The sequence below is a fragment of the Rhododendron vialii genome, chromosome 1a (genome assembly GCF_030253575.1).
Source record: "Rhododendron vialii isolate Sample 1 chromosome 1a, ASM3025357v1".
In the NCBI taxonomy this organism is placed as follows: Eukaryota; Viridiplantae; Streptophyta; class Magnoliopsida; order Ericales; family Ericaceae; genus Rhododendron; species Rhododendron vialii.
Window position 1 is genome coordinate 46,793,746 of NC_080557.1, and position 20,967 is coordinate 46,814,712.

The window sequence follows — 20,967 nt, forward strand, 5'->3', positions numbered from 1 at the left end:
TGCTTTAAGAATATACTATTTTCTCCATAAAAATACTAGCCTCGATTGCCAATTTCCGGACGCCTGAAATCGGTTCAGTAATTTTCTGATCTTGTTTATTTTTTGGCAGTGTCATATGATAATTAATCTACAGAGCCTAGCCTGTCATGTGCATGACTGGCCCTTTTTTTATTTCATGAACGATGCTCTAATTAATTGTTGCAAGCGTATCGGACTCGGAATATATAGGTTGTTGGCGATATTTTTTGTTGCATTGATGCTTCAAACGACCAACTGCATCTTTGAAACATGAGAAAATATCAAAGCATATATAATCCGTGAAATCATTGGTCAACAACTAGAGATGCCAAATGGGTTGTCCTAGCTAAGTCCTTACAATACCAAAGTTCACGAATTAAAAACAGTATTGCTCAACCGTCCACACCAATTTAGTGGCATAATATTGCACCGGTCATCATGATTAGGGGTGTCAAATTAAGTCCAAACTTATTAACCAATCCAAATTCATCTACTAAAAAATAGACCAAATTCAGCCCATTTATTAGTTAGGTCAGAATGGGTCCAACCCATTTAGTAATTGGGTCTTAAGTGGGTCCTAATGGGTCAATTTAAATGACCCAATAAATCATGAACATAACCCATCAAAGAAAATAGAAAAAACACATTACAAATTGAAATTAGCCCGTCTCGATCTCATTTTTCTTCCACCGATCTCATTCTTCCTCCACTGAGGTCGTCACAATCAAATCCACTCGTCATAGCCATCAACAGGGAAATCGGCAGAGGCAACTCCGACATAGAATTCGAACTCGTTGCCGTCACGAATTACCTCAACAATTTCGAGAATGTAGATGGGTCCCGAATAATCCGTACCGATCGGAGCAGTTTTTACTTTACTTTTTTTTTTTTGTGCGCTGAGTGGGCAGTTGTGTCGTGATAAGAAATTGTGTATGTAGGTATCATTAGTTTTTTAATCGCACGAATATGGTTTTTAATTCGAAAAAATTGACAGATTTCGGTTTCAACGACCCTATGGGAACTTCCAAGTAGGGAAGAGGAGGAGAGGAAAGATAAAAGAGAGAGAGACGAGCACACCAATCAAATATTAAACGAGCCTAAAATTCAAGTTCGAGCTCAAACGAGCCAAACTTTTGCTAGTTGAGCCGAGCTTTGGAGTGTCGAGCTTAACTTGTTTAGTAAACAAGCCAAAAACGCATACTTAAGCTCGGCTCGGCTACTATAGAGTCGAGTCAAGACACGAGCTGCTCAGCTCGATTCGTTTTTAAATTTTTTTTTAAAGGTTTTTTAAAAAAACTTTTGGAGTTGACAATAGTCAATTTTTTTTTTATCTAGTAGTTAATTCATTCAAATCATTTTTTACTGGATGCTAAAATTTCAGCAGAATTTCCATTCGGTTCAATAATTTTAGTATACAGGGGTAATTTGGTAATTTTACTATATAGGGGTATTATGGTAATTTTAGTATACAAGGGTAAATTGGTCATTTAAATGTATAAGGGTAATATGGTCATTTTAGTATATATGGGTATTTTAGTCGTTTTAAATTTTAATATATATGTAATTGGGTTAATTGGCGAGTCGAGTTTGATTTTAAATAAATGGGTTGGGTTAGGTATGGGTAATTGTGATCATAACTAATTGAGTTTAAATGGGTTAAAGACCCAACTCACTAATAACTTACCCAATTTAACTCAAACCCGTCCATTTGACACCCCTAGTCATGATCAACTCTTTTGGGATCGGTTCATAAGGAGTTTAGTTTCGGGTTTAAATGGGCTCCTCTTGAGTGAACGCTAGGAATAGATCCCAAAATTAATCGAAATGCACGTAAACTGACATGGACATCTGATTTAAAAAAAACAAACTGCACCGTGCGAGTTGGCTTTGATTGAAGAGCATCCAACGGCTTTTCAAAATCACACGCATTATACTTAAATCTTTATTTTTTTTACTTACAAAAATCCCAACAAACATGCCAAAGTTCCCATCACTTCTGCCTGAAAATTAGTGCACTAAAACTTAATTAGCGGGAAAAAAAAAGGTTAATTAAAGCTTCAAAGCTCACACATGCACTCCCACGAGCTTTTCAATCCCACCTTTTTTTTTACAACATTATAGTAATTAGCAATTGGCCAGTTAGATTTGCCTGGTTTTTCGGTGTAAACCAAACCCCTAGCCTCGAGACAAAAAAAAAAAACCAGATTTCCTAGACTTCCAAAAACTAGAAAGGCCAAAATGAAAATCCAAGTGGGTAACAAATAAAGCTAGCGCGTACCGATAACAAGAGGGCTCCCTAACTCCTTCCCTGCTTCAGAAAACTAATGTCCTACGAGGCCCCGAGACTACATTGCTCCAATCACGTATTGTTTCGCCAACCAGATCCTTGAATATGAGCCGTTCGATGTCCAACGCCGCCTCCGACATCTCCACCGGAGAATCACCCCACCCGTTGATCGCATCCCCGGCCATGTCCTTCCGCAACAAGCCGCAGATTATGTCGAACAAGTCCTCCGCGGTGTCACGTTCTCTGATTCTTTGGAACTCGGACCAAATTCGGTGCAGTGAAGGCTTTTCTGTGATGGAGTTGGGAGATGATATGACTTTCCACGGCGGCAATTGGTTTTTTGCGTCGAGAATTTCGGCAATGGTGTCGAATATGAGCTTTCTTTGGAGCATGGTGTCTTTTGAAGTATCATTGCCTATGAGATACTGTTGCTTCTCTAGCAATAGGAATAAATCGGACTCATCGGGGAGGTAATTGGAAGCTCGAAGGATCTCCGAGATGTATATGAAATCAGAGTCGTCTGATTTATCTTCGCGCGTCGATTGAATTGGCGAGGTAGCAGGGCTCCAAATCTCTTCTTCAAATTCTCCAGGTAGTTCTGTGTTGAAAAAAAAGAAAAGAGATAAGAATTCTGTCCTAATAACTTGAATCGTTTTTCGCATATTTTAGCTTGATTCTAATCATAATCATATGATTTCACCACATTTTCCATCATACTCCACTGAATTCTATTTATTCTCTCGCACGCAATGCATATCATGACGATCCTTTCATAGTTTCCCGTTGATTTTAAACAACTCATTTTTGTTTTTTTATATGAATATATTCTATTTTCGGAACATACAAAATCAGCAATGTAAGTGAGACAAATAAAGGAAAAATTGAGAGGACAGAGAGAATTTAATAAATAATATGGAGGTGAGCTCTTCCCTACTGGGCCTACCCTACACATGATGCACACTCATCTACAAATTGGTAGCATTCTTCTGAAACTAATTTCTCTTTTATTTTGGAATTTTTCATAAGAGGAGGTTTCAGTCATTTCGAAGTTCTGGTATGGTTTCCAGTTATACCACAATAAATGTCTCAGTTTGACCACAGGGCCCGGTACTTAACGAAATCATTAGAAAACATGACAAGAAAACATGAAATTGTCTATGAAACAAAAATGGCATTATCAAGCCTGGGTACTTAATCGTCCACCAATCACTATCCGGGCTCACCCCCTCAGCACATGTGACTCCCATCGTCACGTGTCAACTACATTGCTAAAATTAACATTACACGGCCATAATCTTTATGCACCTAGGGGAAAAAATGGGACTAATCTCCAACAATGATTTCCGCTCAGGTGTGTCCCATTGCGAAAATTAAAAGTGATCGGAGTGCTACATGCAGTGCCTTACAAGATTGTAATACGCAATTCAAGCCGTCTATCTTTACAATTAATAGTTCAAGTTCCAAACAACATCTTATAATACATTTATTTGGAACCATTAAAAATATTTTTAAATGACTCAGATTGAGCACTACAAGGCCCCCGGTCCAAAGGGTTATTTCACAAACGAAGCAGAAATCACAGTAGAAATCGTTAGCCCGAGTCAAACTGGGGCCCAACTATAGCGTACACGTCGTCATCTGATTAACAAAGTCAACTAGTTCAAAATCTGGCACCAAATTCACATACCTTTGACAAAATCCATGCTTCTTCGTTTCATGATGACAGGCGACGGAGAGAACGACTCGTCCTTGTAAAACGACGAGTCCAGAACCGAGACCGGACTCGGTTGCATCTCCGTCGCACCCATCTCCCCGATGTTACGGAGCAGCTTATCGCATCTCTCCAGTAGACTGCTCCCTCCCTTGCTTTCTTCCATCTTCGATCTCTGCAACCCACGTAAACAATACTAAATTACTCCATTGAACAAGCAGTAGGAAGACTAATAGTAGTATTTCTATAATGGGAAAATCTTTTTAATGAAGAGTTTTGTGAACAGTTATTTACGGACGTGAATTGCGATCGTCCAAAAACCGAAACGGATGGCCAAACGACCTGTTTACAGAAGCCCCGTGAACAGTCTGTTTGCATGGTTCCGTAAATAAATTTATCTCTTTTATGGAGTATAATATATGTCATAATTGAAGTTGATAAAAGTCAATTTAATGCACCTCTGTATCAGCTTGGGAAGGCGTACTAACACTGCTTTCGGAAACAGAGGACGATTCATCCTCTGGAATCACAACCCCGATCTTCTCCTTCAGATCAATCTTAGCCGTTGGTTTTCTGTTTCTCGGCGATCTGTTTGTGATCGTTTGATCTGATCCGATCCTCTTCGGGCTAAGCTTTGGGGAATTAGTAGGAGAGGAAGCTCTCCTCTGCGTCTCTACGCTCAATGCTCTTCCCCTCGCCGGAGAATTTGAATTCTTCGCGTTGATCTCCCTGCGAGTTGGCGAACTCAAATTTCTCGCCCTCACTTGGTCCCTACCATTCCGGTCATTCTCCGGTCTTTCCCGCCGAGGGCTCGCCGCCGGCGAGCATTCGCAGCCGTAATTGAGGCTCCGACGGACTCCGGTTCCGGTTCTGTAACCCGTCGGAGGTGAATCGGTAGCGATTCTTCGTTTTCCAGGCGAAACTGGTGATCTAGAGGGTTTCATAACGACAATTGGAGATTGGTGTGATGAGAAACTCCTCTCATTTATGTGTTGTGTAGCCTTCTGAGAATGTAGAAGTCCTTTGAGATGAAGCGCCTCGAGGATATGCTTCAACGCCTCGAGATCCTTCGCCTGCTCGTCGATGCCTCTTGTCTTCAGCCTCCTCTCAATCTCGCCGTAGATTGACGCCGCCATTTGTTTTGGCTCCGGGAAGGAATCCTCGGGAGCAAAGTAGTTCTTTCTCTGTTGAGAGGATTTCCACGGGGATCCTGTTGGGTGCGGAGGACGCAGCGGAATACCACGAGATGTGCTCTCACGAGTGTGGACCCCTAAGGATCCACCGACGCCTCTTGGATTCGAGGGATCAGACTTTGCATTTCTAACGACAAATGAGGCGGTGGTGGGGTTCTCCACTACCGCATTGTTTAGCGAAACGTTGCTAGGACGCGACGGGTTCGGTTGATTTAGATGGAAATTGTCGTTGTCGATGAACCGATACAGTAACGGATCCCTCGATCTCGATTCAGAAGCAGATCTTCGGAGCTCGGCATTTTCCGCAGGTTCAGGACTTGATCGTGGCAACGGTTCCAGCCCCATGAGCCTCGCGACCACACTCGGAGATCCACGCATGTCGTCACCACCTGCAAAAGTTGCTCTGCTGTCGAGAGAAAATCTCGGTGCTTCTTTGCACAGCTTCCACGAAGATCTGGCTCCCTCCTTCAATTGGAAAACCGGAAGTGGAAGCGGCGATCTGGTTTGTTTCTCAGCCGGAGTAGTAACGATCTCCGGTGCAGGAGATCCAAGCTCCGCCGCCGGAGATGCTTTTAAACAGTCCGATATAGGTGACTCCGGTTCCGGCGTCGAATCAATCACCTGAAAGCTCAATTGGGTTTGAATCAGACGAGGAAGATTTAGTTAAAAATTTGTGGAAATGAAGAAGAAAGGGAAATGGTGATGTTACCGGAGGGGGAGGAGGGAGGCGTTTGTTGGCGTGTAGCCGTTTTCCGGTGAGGATGTGGTAGCGATCGAAGATCTGAAAGAAGCCAGCCATGCATCCCATTTGCTTCTCGATATGTTTCTCCAGATTCTGGTCGTGTAATATACCCGTCGTCATTGTCCGGCTACTTCCGTTAACTTTGGTAAAAAAACCTCTCTCTCTCTCTCTCTCTCTCTCTCTCTCTCTCTCTGTGTAATTACTATACGCGTTCTTTGTCCCTCTCTACCTTAACTTTACATTTGCTCAAATCTAGAGTTTTACCATTAATCATATCTATCTCTCTCTCTCTCTCTCTCTCTCTCTCTCCCCAATGACACTAGCTTTTTTTTCTGCAACTCCCACTTTCTGCTCTTTCCTTTTAAAGGGGAGAAGAAAGTGGGGGGTGGAGCATGAATGAGTGTTACACTGTTGCCCTCTCACCTTTAATCAGAATGGCAAACAAGTCACCACATGTCTGCAAATTACAATTAGACCCCCTTCACCCCAAGCCTTTTTCCAATTTTCCCTCTCATTGATGTATTTTACGACACAGAGAATCGATATGTTTTACTACTTATCCTCGCTTTTCAAAAAAAAAACTCTTTTATCCTCAATATATTTAATGAGTATTGATTTTGACGCTTCATTGATAACCACATTCTACATGCTAAAATCAATTTCACATAGGGATTTTGATTTTCGAGCTCTACAAATTAATATTGGCACACTCCCATTTGGAAGGGGAGTGCGGTTATCAATTTGAAGAATGTCAAAATCACTTTCATATTCAATATTCAATTGGATATGAATCAATCAATGTATATTGAGTCCAAGGTGTGGACTACGTGGATTAATCGATCAACAATATTCAGTTATCCAAAAAATAAAAGACACGTGAAGCTCAAGGTTTGAAAAAGTTTGAGTACACTAATATTTTTTGATGACCATATTTTACATCTTATTTTGGATACTATCAAAATATGGTCATTATAGCATTACTCAACTGTATTACTTCATTATTTCATTAGGGAATTTTCTTGTCACTATGTCCCTGGATGGACCAACCCGGGGATCCTATAGTGAGCAAAAGTCATTACAGAATTGTAGTGAGCATCTCAGCTGTATATCTAAGAAATTAACGGTTCGGATTTAAAACAAACTCTTCCAAGAAGAGTTATTCTTTTGCGTGGAAGAGTTATTTTTTTTTTATAATTCCCGTTGAAAACGCTTTTGAACGACTGAATTTGCTCATTACAACAATGTCGTAATTTTGCTCACTACAGAGTCTCGGATCCGCCCGTGTAAATATTCACTTTTCGAACCAAACTACACAAACTCATTCCTGTGTTTGGTTTTCGTTCTCGCTTTTTTCGCAGTCATAATGCCAAGTTGCCAGCCCAAACGTCTTTTAATGCTCAGTTGAAGTTTTGCGTGATCATGTAATATTGTGGATTATGGTGCTATAACGGCTCTGTTTTTCTCACTTTAGCAAAAAGAAACAAAACTTGGTATCACTAGATCTTTTTGGGTCTCGATTTATTTCTTTTTCTTTTTTTTTTATGACCGAACATCCAAGCCAATTTGTCCATACCTAGACTAATTCTAAGACTCTAAAATTAACAACCGGGCAAACCCTATAGTGACCAAGATTTAAAATATTTGACCTGCATGAGATTAGAACATATCTCACAAAAGACAATCACTTATTTGCTTTCTCAATCTCGTTTGCCAAACCACATGGGTTTCTCTTTCTTGTTACATTTCTTTGTAAGTTTTGCCTCCTTTCCACTGATTTATTATCCCAATTAGGCTAACTTTTAATTAGTAGAGATAATTATTACTATAAGTTACTCCGTACTACTGAGTAAAGGAATTTGCTTCTCCCCATATAAAGTAAAAAAGACTCTGCTTTTTATATTAACAATGTATACATCCTTAACGAACTATTTGCAGCCACGTCACTCATTCATGTCATTATCTTGGTCTCCACAATTGTACTAGAATACTGTATTATTCAATCGATTTTACTGAATTTGAGAAAGAAATTGTGTTTGATTTGATCTCGTAACTAATAGCACGAACAGAGTAATAAAGAGCTCAGTTCGTTAAAGTTGAATTTGGACTCTCTTAACTTTTTCTTTTCAATTGACAATATTTCGAAATACTGTATTAGTGAAAAGAGAAAAAATTATTTTCACCTTAGGTGGAAACGCCATAGTTTCCACCATGCATTGCGGGTTCCGCCGTGTATTTTTTTCAATAATCTAAACCGTTCATTTTGTAGGGCTCACAAAATAGTACATATTCACAAAAAAAATAGCTTTATTAGACATACATAGGTATATAAAAAATTAAATCTTAGTTTATAAAATAGACAACTATGGATAGTTTAACTTTAAACTTATCTACCGTCGATTTTCTAAACCAAACTTCAAATTTTTATATACCTATTCATGTCTGATAAAGTTGATTTTTTATAAAGATATACTACTTTGTGAACTCTACAAGATGAATGGTTCAGATTACTATAAAATATGCACAGTGGAGCCCCCAATTGATAGTGGTGGAAAACTTGTGGTGGAAGTTTTCCACCACAGGTTGATGGAATTTACACTCTAGTGAAAAATGTGTAAAGACTTTTCTGAACCCCAATAGGAAAAACGAAATTTCCACACCATTTTCCTGCATGCCAAACATGCCCTTTGAGTCTCCAATCACTTAGGCCCCGTTTGATAACCCTCCTAAAGGTTGGGATTGGATTAGTAAAGTGGGGGTTTTATCAATATCTTGTTTGGTTTTTCAAAAATGGTCTGGACTATCAATCCGGAGGGATTGCTAAGACCCCAACTTGAGGGTATTGCTAATACCCTCTTGGAGATGGTATTGGCAATTTCATCTCAACCTCTCCTCGTTATCAATCTGTTCTCATTACCAATCTTTTCTATCAATCTAATCACATCTCAAACAAATATAATACGTATTAATAATCCCATCATCGAATCTCATCCCAAACAAACATACTCATTATCAATCCCTTCTCATTACCAATCTCAATTTTAATTTCATCTCCTTACGAATCTCATCCATCTATCACTATTATTAAACGAGACCTTATCCCTCTGGTTAACTGGATTCCATTTACTCAAAATACAGGGCTCAGGCTGTCAAACCCATGTGTTTACTGTCTTTAAGACAAAAAACCAGTCTTGCTTTATGTTTCCTCCATGTGGGTCTGATAAATTCTTACGAATTCCAACTGCTATGTTTTTAATAATCTTGTCATCCTCTGATCTTTTTCACATGGACTTGCTTTGCTCTAATGATTACTCCACAGTGGTAAGTTAAAGCCTTGGTTTTCACAGTTTTAGGGAGACTTTATTTGGTCTCCCATGTAGTTTCAATTTCATCTGTTTGAACCTCGTGCTTTTATTTTAGTTCTCCTATATAGACCGACCCGTACATCTTCTACCCTTCTAGGAATACATTTTACTACAACGACACATTTTTTTTTTAACAGCATCAAGAACATTTTGCAGTGACACATTTTATCGGGTTGGATTTAGTATGACAAATCTAAAACACCCTCAAATTTGGACACTTGATTCGCCATTGTTCTTTTTCTGTCTAAACACTGCAGAAAGATGTTAGATAAGCCAATTTGAAATGGAATGTAAACATGTAGGATTTAAATTGATGCTGTAAAAACTTTAGGGGTCGAAGTAAGAATTCGTTAGAACTTTAGAAGTACAGAAAAACACTGATCTAAGTTAACCTATAATATGGGGGAACATAGGAATACACCAAGCACACCTCTTGTAACACTTTCATCACTTTCTCTCCCTCCCATAAATTTTTAATTAAACCACATGCATTAAGATGTGCAGGCCCCCTTACCTACGTCAACAAAAACCCATTTTTTTCGGATGATCAAGAGTGTCCAAACCAGCATACGAATACCTCGACTAATCTTCTCTCCAGCCTAGTCAAATGAAGGTCATCCTTGTCGGGACTAGGATATTCACAAGAAGTTATTTTCTTGCGGCCTGTCGGGCCAATCAATTGTTTGGAGAGCAAACATACCAACCAGCTAGACTGATCTCGGAGATAAATAACAAAACCCTTTTTAGTGGGGTGAAAAGGGGGTGGGAAAAAGAAAAGAAAAAAAGTAGGGCCTCACTCTCCAGGCCCATGTCCTGCCATTTGAATGGGGCTAAGAGAAATAGCACAGTTTCCAACCTCAAGCTCCCATGTTCTCTCACCCACCCCCCACTTCCAAAATACCCTAATACTACCTTGACTGGATTTTACATATTCCTCTGTATCATAATAAGTCTGTGGCAGTTTTGTATGTAGTCACTATTTAAAGGGCTTTTGATTATCAAAAGTGAAATGCTAACGTTTATCCAACATCCCTAAAGTCCAGTAGATTGGATAAATTATTGATAGGCCTCTGAAGGGGAAATGTGCCCTCAGTTTCATACTATTGACACCCCATGTGATGAAAACTAGCTAGCACTTAGAAATATTTTACTCCACAAAGTTTTTGATTGGGGGGAAATTGATTTGGGAATGCTCAACCAATCATGAAGAGAGGTGATCGATTTCTCTATGGGTTTTTGTAGCTGGACCACCTTCAAGACTGTTTCCTCCTATGAAACCCTTATCCTTAGCCAAGAATCCTTAATCAATTCTCTGTTTTTTTCCCCCTAAAAAGTAGAATTTTTTTTTATTTTTTATATTCGTCTACGTATAGGGTAAAGTATGTTTTGTGTGTCAAAGAGGATTTATGATACTTACTCTACGATGTTACGTATATTATTGGATTCCATAAAGTAGATAGACCGAACAAGAAAGATAAGACTTAAAATTGTAGTAACTTCAATTATTAATGATGATTATAGTTGTATTATATTCACCGGAATCTCTTTCCTATCTAAACCTAAGGAGAAAAAACTCATATGCTATTCTTGGAGATTTAGATTGTCAAAAAAAGGGGTCAATAATTTATGTTTCTTTAACTAAAGCAAAGGCAACAAAGTTCCCCTATAATGCACTTTATTTATCTTTTCACTTATTTTTTCTTATCCAAGATCCAAATCATGAAATGAGACAAGCAATTTGATCTTAATCATGACCTCATTCTAAAATTATGTTGTTGTTCTTTCCTTTTGATTTCCTATATATGCCGTGATTGGGTATCATTCAGCCGCCAGCCAGTCAAACAGCTAAAATCCAAAAATGAGAAACTGAAAAGTTGAAAAAGAGAGCGCCCAAATACCTTCATAGAGCCTAATGCATTTTCTAATCTACATATGCATAGACAGTTGTCATCTTTGTCAAGTGGTAAGTAGCAAATCCTTCCCCCAAATGTATGATTACAAGCTACTAATCTACATCTCATTTCACTCAATAATATTTGTCAAGGAGCCGGTAATCCCAAGTAGTAATAGTCAGAACCTCTCATATATCTAACAGTAATAATAAAGAGGAAAGGTCACCTAACAGGCTAACATCCACATGGCATTAACCCCGACGGATTGGCCTCGTGATCAAAGCCGTGGTTTGTTTTCATTTTAAGGTCTCAGGCTCGAAATCTCTCGAGTGTTATCAACTACTTTAAAGCCATTCCATCCATACGGCATTTTGCTCCGAATTTGATTGGACTTCCTACAATGAATTGGGACCCCAGAGTTAATTGAAGTGCGTTTAAACTGGTCCAGACCCTTGAGCTAAAATAAAAACATGCACATGACATCACCTTAATTAAAAAAGGAGGAGAGATATAAACATTCACATGACATGCTGTCATGCAATCTCACTCCATTGTCTCATGTTCTTATTCTGGAATCTTGGCCCTTGATTAATCCTCAGTTTACTTAATTGGATTTCTTGACATTTGTTATGTCGCACTAACTACCTCCAAAACTAAATTCGCAGCTTGCTTACCTCACCAATGATCGAATCAATATTGGCTTATCAATTAATAATAACTTGTTCATTATGTCAGAAAAATTGCAAATTTCAAAAATATGTGACATTTGCTACTAATTTTGTGGCGCAAGTTTAAATCATAAGAATCAGCTTATTCCAACAAAAACGAGTGAGAAAAAGTTGCTTACTAACTACCTCTTAAAAAAAACAAGATCCTAACTCCTAAGTTTCCAAAATCTATCTATATCAGTTAATACTTAGTCACACGATAGTATCTCATGATTCATTCATACCAACATTTCACGACAATGTGTGGAGCAGGTTCTCCAAGTTTCGACAAATTGTGAAGAACCTTGTATGAATATAATGGGTAGGTGTAGAAAAATAGCACTTTAATTAGCCCATAAGTTATTGAAAAAAATCATCATTACTACACCAAACAGTAAGTACCCAAACCATTCAAACTCTTAATCATATCTCTATGCAACTTTCTTCATGAAAAATTTGCGTATGCTACCTGTTATCAGAAGGACAATGCCTTATAGAGCTCCTCCTAAACCTATAGTAGGAGGGAGCTAGCTTTATATATGTATCTGGTAAATATGATCACATGCATTGCCCTAGCTTTATCCAAAGCATTGTCCTACGAATTTGTCACCAAAGCACAACATGATCCAATGTGGCCTATAGTTTCAAACAAGATCTGTACATGTGGCAACTTTACTATTTATATCTTCAACGCACCCCCTTACGTGTAGTTAGGCTTTCTTCTGTAAGCAGGCTAAACACGTGTAAGTATTTTAACATTAAGTAGGCAGTGAGGTTCAAACACAGAAACTATTGTTTGCTCTAATCATACCGTATTAAATTGTTAACCACCAACCCATCTAAAAGCTTAAGCTGTTAAAGAGAGGGACGACTTTATTATTCATATCCATAGTTTTAAATATCGGCCGATACGGTTTGTATCGGCCGGTTCGTACCGGGATTTGAGGGTTCCAGTTCGGATATAGGCCAGTATAACGGAGAAACTGGAAATCACAGGTGAATCGGCCTATTTCCGGTACGTATCAGTCTGTACTGAATTTTTTGGACCGGTTCGGGGGAAAAAAACATTTTTCAGAAAGGAAAAAGGGGAAAAAACAGGGCCGATTCTGGGAAAAAAAAAACGTTTCAGAATTTTAGCAAAACATGGGCTTTATTGCAGTGTGCACGAGGCTCAAATCCCAAATTTGCACCCCCCCTGTGCGAATAACTCGTGACGCACATCCAATTTCCAAATCAAATTTCCAAATTGCCACCCATTTTCCTGAGTGTGTGAGACCTCTCCTTGAGTCTTCATTTACAAACCCACTAAAGTGCAAATTCATTTAAAGTAAATAGAAGTTTTGTAATTTGTCAATGTGGGACTAGAGAAAAGTAAGCCAATGTTGGGGGCAAAAGCCACAAAAGTATATTTTTCAAGTTTTATACATGTTGCTGATGATTTTTAAAAATTCACGATCGCGACACCCGATTCCCGCGACGTATTACCGATACGTCTCGATACCGATATACCGCGACCGATACTGCGACGGCGACCGATACTGCGATTTAAAACTATATTCATATCTGCAACACTAACAACTTATGGTTCCATAAATTGACAACTGAATTGGGAAGGAAAGCTATGGAACTGGCCCTTCTCTGCATTAAAAGTTGCAGACATGCTAAATGTGATGAAGGGTCTTGCTTTGAATGAAAGCGAACGCAAAGAGAGCCATGAGGGAGTGGTATGGAGGTCTGGTGCAGGAGACAGCGGAGAGAGTGAGTGAGTGAGTTTGGCATGTGAAGGAGTATCTATCTGGTGCATTCTCCAAGGGCAAGTCATGAATGGGGCCATTTTCATGGGCCATGTATTAGGACAAAGTGAAAGTGATGGAAAGAGATGCTTAATGGTCTTTTAGGGTTCTTTTGCAGGTTTTTATGGAAATCATGAATGTTATTTGCAGAGGTTTGCTTTTCCACTTTGCTTGGGAAGCGTAGCCCACTCTGCACTAAAGTAATGGGCTTCTCATTGATGCATATGCTCTCCTCACATGCTCTCTCTCTCTCTCTCTCTCTCTCTCTCTCTCTCTCTCTCTCTCTCTCTCTCTCTCTCAATTGCTAAGATAATTCACAGGTGCAATAATTTTTTTATTGGTCAAATAAAATGGTCGAGGAGGGAGCGACCAGATACAACAATCGATTTCTCCAAACTGTGACTACAGAGACTTTAAATCTACCTACGATGAACCCTATTATGCCGCCGATGACTAGGTAATTAAAGCCGAACTTGTAGGAGGCAAAAACAAGAGGGAACAATCGGTTGGACGTGTTAAACCTACAATCTCCGACCCAAACACCCGAGCAAGTGTAACAACTGTACCCTGGCCTGCACCCTGGCCGTCAAGTGTAACAGCTGTGCTGCAAAAGTTCTAGTTAAGAATTCACTTTCTAGACTCCATATATCTCTGGGGGCCTCGGAGAAATCTTTTGTCACTGCTGAATATAGCAGCTAGCAATTGCGTTAATTACTGAGGATCCACCCAAGCGTTCCCCTTATATCATTCTGATTAAGGAATGTACGTAAAGCTCTTCTAGAGGCTTCGGATTGTATACTAAGGCACATTTTGAGGGAATGTAACAAGGTTGCAGATAGGATTGTGAACATGGGCGTTGATCAAAAACACAAGATGATTTCTCATATTATCCCTCGTGATGATCTCATTCCCCTCCTGGAGGCGGATATGAGGGGAGTGACCTTTGAGATGTTTTAGTTGTTTTCCATTTTCCTATGTACAAAAATAAAAAAAAAAAACTAGCAATTCTTTTTCCTTTGTGTGAAAGTGAAAATGTACGAGACTATGAGCTAGTCCATAATTGAACATGAGCAGATTAACCCAATATAAGCTAGCGGCCTACTTATATTAGCCCACGGGCCCAAAAAAAGTCATTTTATTCCAAGCCCAAGAGAAAGTTAGGACTCATCTTTTACTTGCCGGCAAGCGAATGAGTTCCAACGACTGCCCTGCGGATGTTTCAAATTTTTAGTAGCACTTTTTTCAAGAACTTTACATTTATATGAGTTCATCCGCCAAACATCGTTTTCAACAATTCAACGTCCGCCCAACCAAGAGTTTTTTTTTTTTTTTTAAATATATAATGGTATTTTTAGCACTACTTTTAGCCTTGTATTTTACAATTCCTATTGTCGAAATTACTTTTAGCCTTGTATTTTACAATTCCTATTGTCGAAATTAATCCCTGCCCCCCCCCCCCCCCCCCCAGATGCTGTATTTATTTTAATATATAGTCGCTCATTCGACGTTGAAATTCTACATTAGCACTACTTTTAGCCTTGTATTTTACAATTCCTATTGTCGAAATTAATCCTCCCCCCACAGATGCTGTATTTATTTTAATATAGTCGCTCATTCGACTTTGAAATTCTACATCTGAGGTTGCTGTAGTGCATCCCTGTGTTGTGCGGTGTGTGGGGCGGTAGGAAACTATCTCAGCTGTCCAAAAATATTTTCGATAGTCCGGATTCAAAATAAACTCTATTGAAAAAAGAGTTTATTATATATTTGGAGCGTTGATTAATAAGATCGACAGTTGGTGTAATGCAGTACGCCTGCACTACACGGGAATGCACTACAGCACCACGAAATCCCCACTCCACCGTAGTATAATTTTTTGAAGGAAAAGGCAACACGAAGACGCCACAGTAGCTAAATCTATCATTTCACCACAAATATCAGGTCAGTTGGGTAAATCGAAATCCTTGCTAGTAGTATTTTACAGTTGATCGAAATCGTAAATCTTATCAAAAGATTATGCCAATCGAATTACGAAACGAATTTATCTAGTATTACAGTTGACGTGCGATGTGACTCAAACGTTAAAGCTTTTTACAGTCACTCCCACCAAATACTATATTTTAGGATTGCTCAAAAAATTTGGTGAGCTTTGAAATCGATCCGGACCGAACTGATCTGTATTTTTTGGATTTTGTTCGTAGATTAATGGTCCGGATACGGATTAAAAAATTAGAAAACCGTGACTCGTTGTTCGGTCCACGGATTTTCATTACGAAACCGTAGATTAACCGAACCGGACTGTGAGATATTAATTTTATATGTATAATAAATAAATATATATCTATAAATATATATATATATATATATATATATGTGTGTGTGTGTGTATTTATATAATTAATTGTTAGTAATGTTAAAATGTTTTTCTACCAATTTTAGTATTTTATCTTAATAATGAAATATAGTGTAAGTGTACATAAAATATAAGCGGTAAATCATAGTTTTTTTTTACTAAGTTACAGGTTACCTTAGTTCAGTTTCAGTAGTCCGTTTCTTTTTCAATTTTTTTTTTATGTTATGTACTGTAATGATACAATCTACTAGTGTTTAGATACTTTTGAATCTGATTTCTGAAGTAGGCCTTTGTTAGTTTATGTAACAAGTACTTTCTGGTGATGTTAAATTTAATTCTAGTGTAACCTTCTTCCCTTTTAATGTGGGAATATGCTTACGCTTTATTTTTGCTAGGACAAAACCGTAACTGATCTTCGAGTCACGGATTGGATTAGAACCAAACTGTAGGACTTTTGGTTCAGACACGAATTTCATTTTGTATAAACCGTGATGAGGACCAAACCAAACCGCGAACATCCCTACTACATTTTGTGTCTGAAACCAGTCAATAATTTTTGCCCAGCAAAAGTCAGTAACTTGGCGGATTACCACGGACCACCCTCTCTCTCTCTCTCTCTCTCTCGCGCGCGCGCGCATATCACTTTCTCCTCTTCAATATAATTTGTGCCCAGCAAAAGTCAGTAATTAACTTGCGGATTACCACAGACCACACCTCTCTGGCTCTCTCTCCGCATATCACTTTCTCCTCTTCACGATGTTGTTTACTCTCTTTTTTTTTGGTCCTCTGATAATGTTGTTTACTTTAATTTGTTTGCTAATTGGAAAAATGATGTTGGTTTGCCGTTTGGTCTCGTCTAATTATATTGAAAGCAACAACTTTTTGTAGCTCTTCCCTTTTTCCCCTATAAATTTAGCCATCAGCACTCCACCGTTAAGAGTTACAACTAATCTTCAAATCCTCCTTCGTGCAGTGAGTAGACAATGGAAGATCGATCCTCTGCATCGCCCTCGATAATCTTGCACTCCTTCAACGGCTCCCGTTCGTTCGCCTTGGCAAGCCGGTGGGTCACGTTTTTGGCATTCACGTGCCAATTCTTGGCTAGAGTTTAAGGTGCGGTCGCTTTAGACCCCAAAAATATGCAGTTTTTAAGGGTTCTTCTATTTTTTGGTACCCGCTATAAAATTTTACAGAAAAATTAAACGTATTGAGATACATGCAACGAAAATATTGGGGGCGCCGTTCAATTTGTAATTTTGTACAAGGTTCATTCTTCAAGTAATTAATGTTTGGATAAATACTTTTGCTGCTAAAATTTCAAACAAAGTGATATGTAAGTGATGTTTCAAATATTATAATGTGCAATTAATTTTTTTTTAGGAATAATTATATTTAGGTGATGCTTTTGAGGACTTGGATTGTTTGGGTTCTTTCCGTACTCGTATTTCTTTTAGGAAATGTAATTGATCTACTTTATATTTTGAGTACCTAAAAATCCGAGAATAAAAGTTTGTAACAGCCTCATATTTAATTTTCGTTTGAAAAGAAAAGGGCAAATTTCACTGACCTCCCTCGAGGTTTCTGACAAAAACAGAAACCTCTCTTGAGGTTTCTGAAATTTTCACTGCCCTCCCTTACTTTTCAAAGTATTCTATAGATTCCCCCTCCAAGCTAATTTGGCATAAACGCTGTCAAATTTAGGATGTAAAAGACTTCAATGCCCTCTCCAATCTTTTGCTCTTCCTTTACGTTCCATCATTCTATTTCATCCTATTCATTATCACTGCTTCCTTGACCATACCAGAAGTTGAAGGAATTTGAGCATATACTTTTGAGAGAAAAGAAAATTAAAATAAATGTAGAGTATAATTCAGTTGTGTTTCAAAATTAAATGAGTTTTTAAGATGAAAAAAGTTCGATTGGGTTATGTGTTTTTTTATTCAACTTTGTTTTATCATTTTAACATATTTTATTAGTTTTTGGTTACATCTAGTCTAGCCATGCTTGAAAAAAAATTTTAAAAAAAAGTGAATAAAATTCAGTCAAAATTTACAAACCTGAAAAATTAGCCATCTTTGACTTGGCATTTTGACTTTTAGACTCTTTTTTTAATATTTTATAAAAAATGTAATGAATATTTTTTGTAAAATCCTTTACTTTTAAAGATTGAGATACACTAGATATACTCAACAATAAAAATAAATTGACAAAATCTCAAAAGGATGTAATTGGAGTCGTATCAAATATGTGGAGGTAAAGTATGTTAATAGAACAAAAAAATCGGGGCTTAGTTGTTCAGTCTAGAGAGAAAATTTATGACAAAAAACAAAAAACTTTCACATAAGACGAGAAAAATACCACACAATTGATTAATTTTTTTGGTCTAAAGTGTCATTTTATATGAAATTTTTTAAAAAAATTACAACAATGGAGATATACTTCGTAGTATATAGATAATTTATATCGTGTTATGTGGATTTACATTTTTTTTGATAATCGGATGTTCGAGTCAGCTTAGTTGCACCTCAATTAATTCCGGGGTCTTAAAGTTAACGACCGGGCAAACCTCCTATTGCCTCAAGGTTTGAAATGTTTAACTTTCGTGAAATTCAAACTTACGATATCTTACGGCAAATCCTTTAATTGTTTTCTTGTACCCACTTGACTAAATCTCTTGGGGCTCCATGGATTTACATTTACATATCGTTAAACGTAAGAACATATATGGTGAGGAATGGTATTTCATTGTTCACGAGCATTAAAGACAGAGAGGCGGTGTGATGGTGCCCATTGGAGATTGGTGATGTCAGTGGGTTATGGATTTTAATGCAGTGGCATGTAGTTCTACGAAGTATTGGGTTTTGGCTGGGAAATTTGAGTATTTTAAAGTTGAGGGTAATTTCGGTACTTGGTCAAATTATTATAGTTGACATCAGTAGTTCTGTTTGATTTCCAAACGGAGAGATAACAGAAGAGGGGAATCTAATAATGTCAGTAAAAGTGAGGGAGGACAGTGACATTTTAGAAACCTCAGGGGAGGTTTCTGTTTTTGTCAGAAACCTCAGGGGAGGTCAGTGAAATTTACCCAAAAGAAAAAGTCTGTGCTAGCCCTGCTTCACTATACCTGTAGTAGCAAATCTCGTTGCACCCTGACATCATCTAAAAACCAAATTTCGATTACTTATGTTAGACTTTATCCTACGTCGGTTACATAAGTCACTCGAGTTTGGTCAATGTAAATAGTGTTTACTTCATTTATAGCCAATTAATTTTAAGTTGGAACCCTCTAAAAAATCTAACAACTTAAATATTTAGCCGGTTCAAGCGTGACACACATAGGGATGACAATTGGCCTAGCCCCGCCCCGATTGGGGCGGGTTCGTATAAATATTTCAAGTATCGGGGTGTGTTTGGGAAAAAATTTGAACACCAGATCAGGTCGGGATCAAGATAACGTTTCTTTGTGCCATTACCAGCCACGAAATATGGTTATTTATAAAATTAGATTTTCATCCCTATTATTTTACCATTATACGAAACAAAATATTTTTATCCTCGTACTTTTACCATTATATTAAACAAATCATATTTTTATCCTCATATTTTTACCATTATACTACACAAATCATACTTTAACCCGTATATTTTCACCATTATTCTAAAATATCACCTTACAAATTACTTTTTTCTTCAATTTTCCTTTCAAGTTAAACAATTATTTCTCAATTTTTTACAAGGCGGGCCATGCGATTAAGCCTGAAGAGGAGCACCCACACATTACCCGGCATTCAGAATAGGGTTGGTGCTGGGTATGGCAAAACGCGCCATGCTCCGTTGCCACATGAGGACAGTAGTGTAGCTAAGTTTCTCAATAAAGACAAAACAAAAAGCTTAACTACTCCCTCCGTCCCTTATTTATTGTCCAGTATTTTATTTTGAGTTGTTCCTTAATAAGTGTCCATTTTGTAAAGTTAGTGGGTAAAAGTTGGTGTATTGTCTATTTTGTCCCTAAAAGTATATTTCATTTTGAAAAGTTAGTGGGTAAAAGTGTAATGATGATGGGTAAGTAGGAAAAGTGGAGGAAAAAGTTGATGTGAAAGGTATAATGATAATGTCTTTTTAATAAATTGAAGTTACGAAGCAAAATACTTAAAAAAGAGACGGAGGAAGTAGTTTTTTTCGAAACATAGGCCTAAATCTCGAAGCTCAGAGGTCATGTTTAGGTTGAGACTTGAGAAAGTTTTTTTTTAGTAATGAGTAAAAATAAAAATAAAAATAATAATTGAAGAAAAAATTTAGAAACCATAAAAAAAATGGATTTAGAGTCCCAAGACAAACATGACAATGATTGAAGTGACATTTTAGTCACACAAGATACCAATACCAATTCGTGTCTCAAACCACCAATAACTTGTGGGTTTAGCTCACACCACCTCTCTCTCTCTCTCCTTCAAATGGGTTTTTGCTGCGAAGTCTAGTATTCTGAATAGGTAAAGAGAAAAATAAAAATAATAAGTGAAGAAATTTTTTGTTAGAAATCATAAAAAAAAATGGATTTAGAGTCCCAAGATACCAATAAAAATAATAAGTGAAGAAATTTTTTGTTAGAAATCATAAAAAAAAATGGATTTAGAGTCCCAAGATACCAATACCAATTCGTGTTTCAAACCACCAATAACTTGTGGGCTTAGCTCACACCACCTCTCTCTCTCTCTCTCCTTCAAATGGGTTTTTGCTGCAAAGTCTAGCTAGTATTCTGAAGAGGGATGCTATTCACACAGATGAATAGCGTACAGATCATGCACTGATCAAGTTGTGGGATCCACTACGGGTTCCACACAAACGATCCGATCCGTTCATTAAATTTAAAACATTTTCTCAAGGGCTTTCATTAAAAATCAGCTCAATC

General features: G+C 37.8%; 1 protein-coding gene across 1 annotated transcript; it reads right to left on the reverse strand.

The window, feature by feature from the left end:
* Window positions 1–2,015: 2,015 nt before the first annotated feature.
* On the reverse strand, window positions 2,016–6,296 carry LOC131322071 (protein LONGIFOLIA 1-like). The gene is made up of 4 exons (XM_058353209.1): window positions 5,919–6,296; window positions 4,475–5,830; window positions 3,993–4,191; window positions 2,016–2,903 (listed from the first exon to the last, which is right to left on the reverse strand). Exons 1-4 carry the CDS (start codon window positions 6,069–6,071, stop codon window positions 2,332–2,334), a joined length of 2,280 nt encoding a protein of 759 aa, XP_058209192.1. The 5' UTR covers window positions 6,072–6,296; the 3' UTR covers window positions 2,016–2,331.
* Window positions 6,297–20,967: the final 14,671 nt, after the last annotated feature.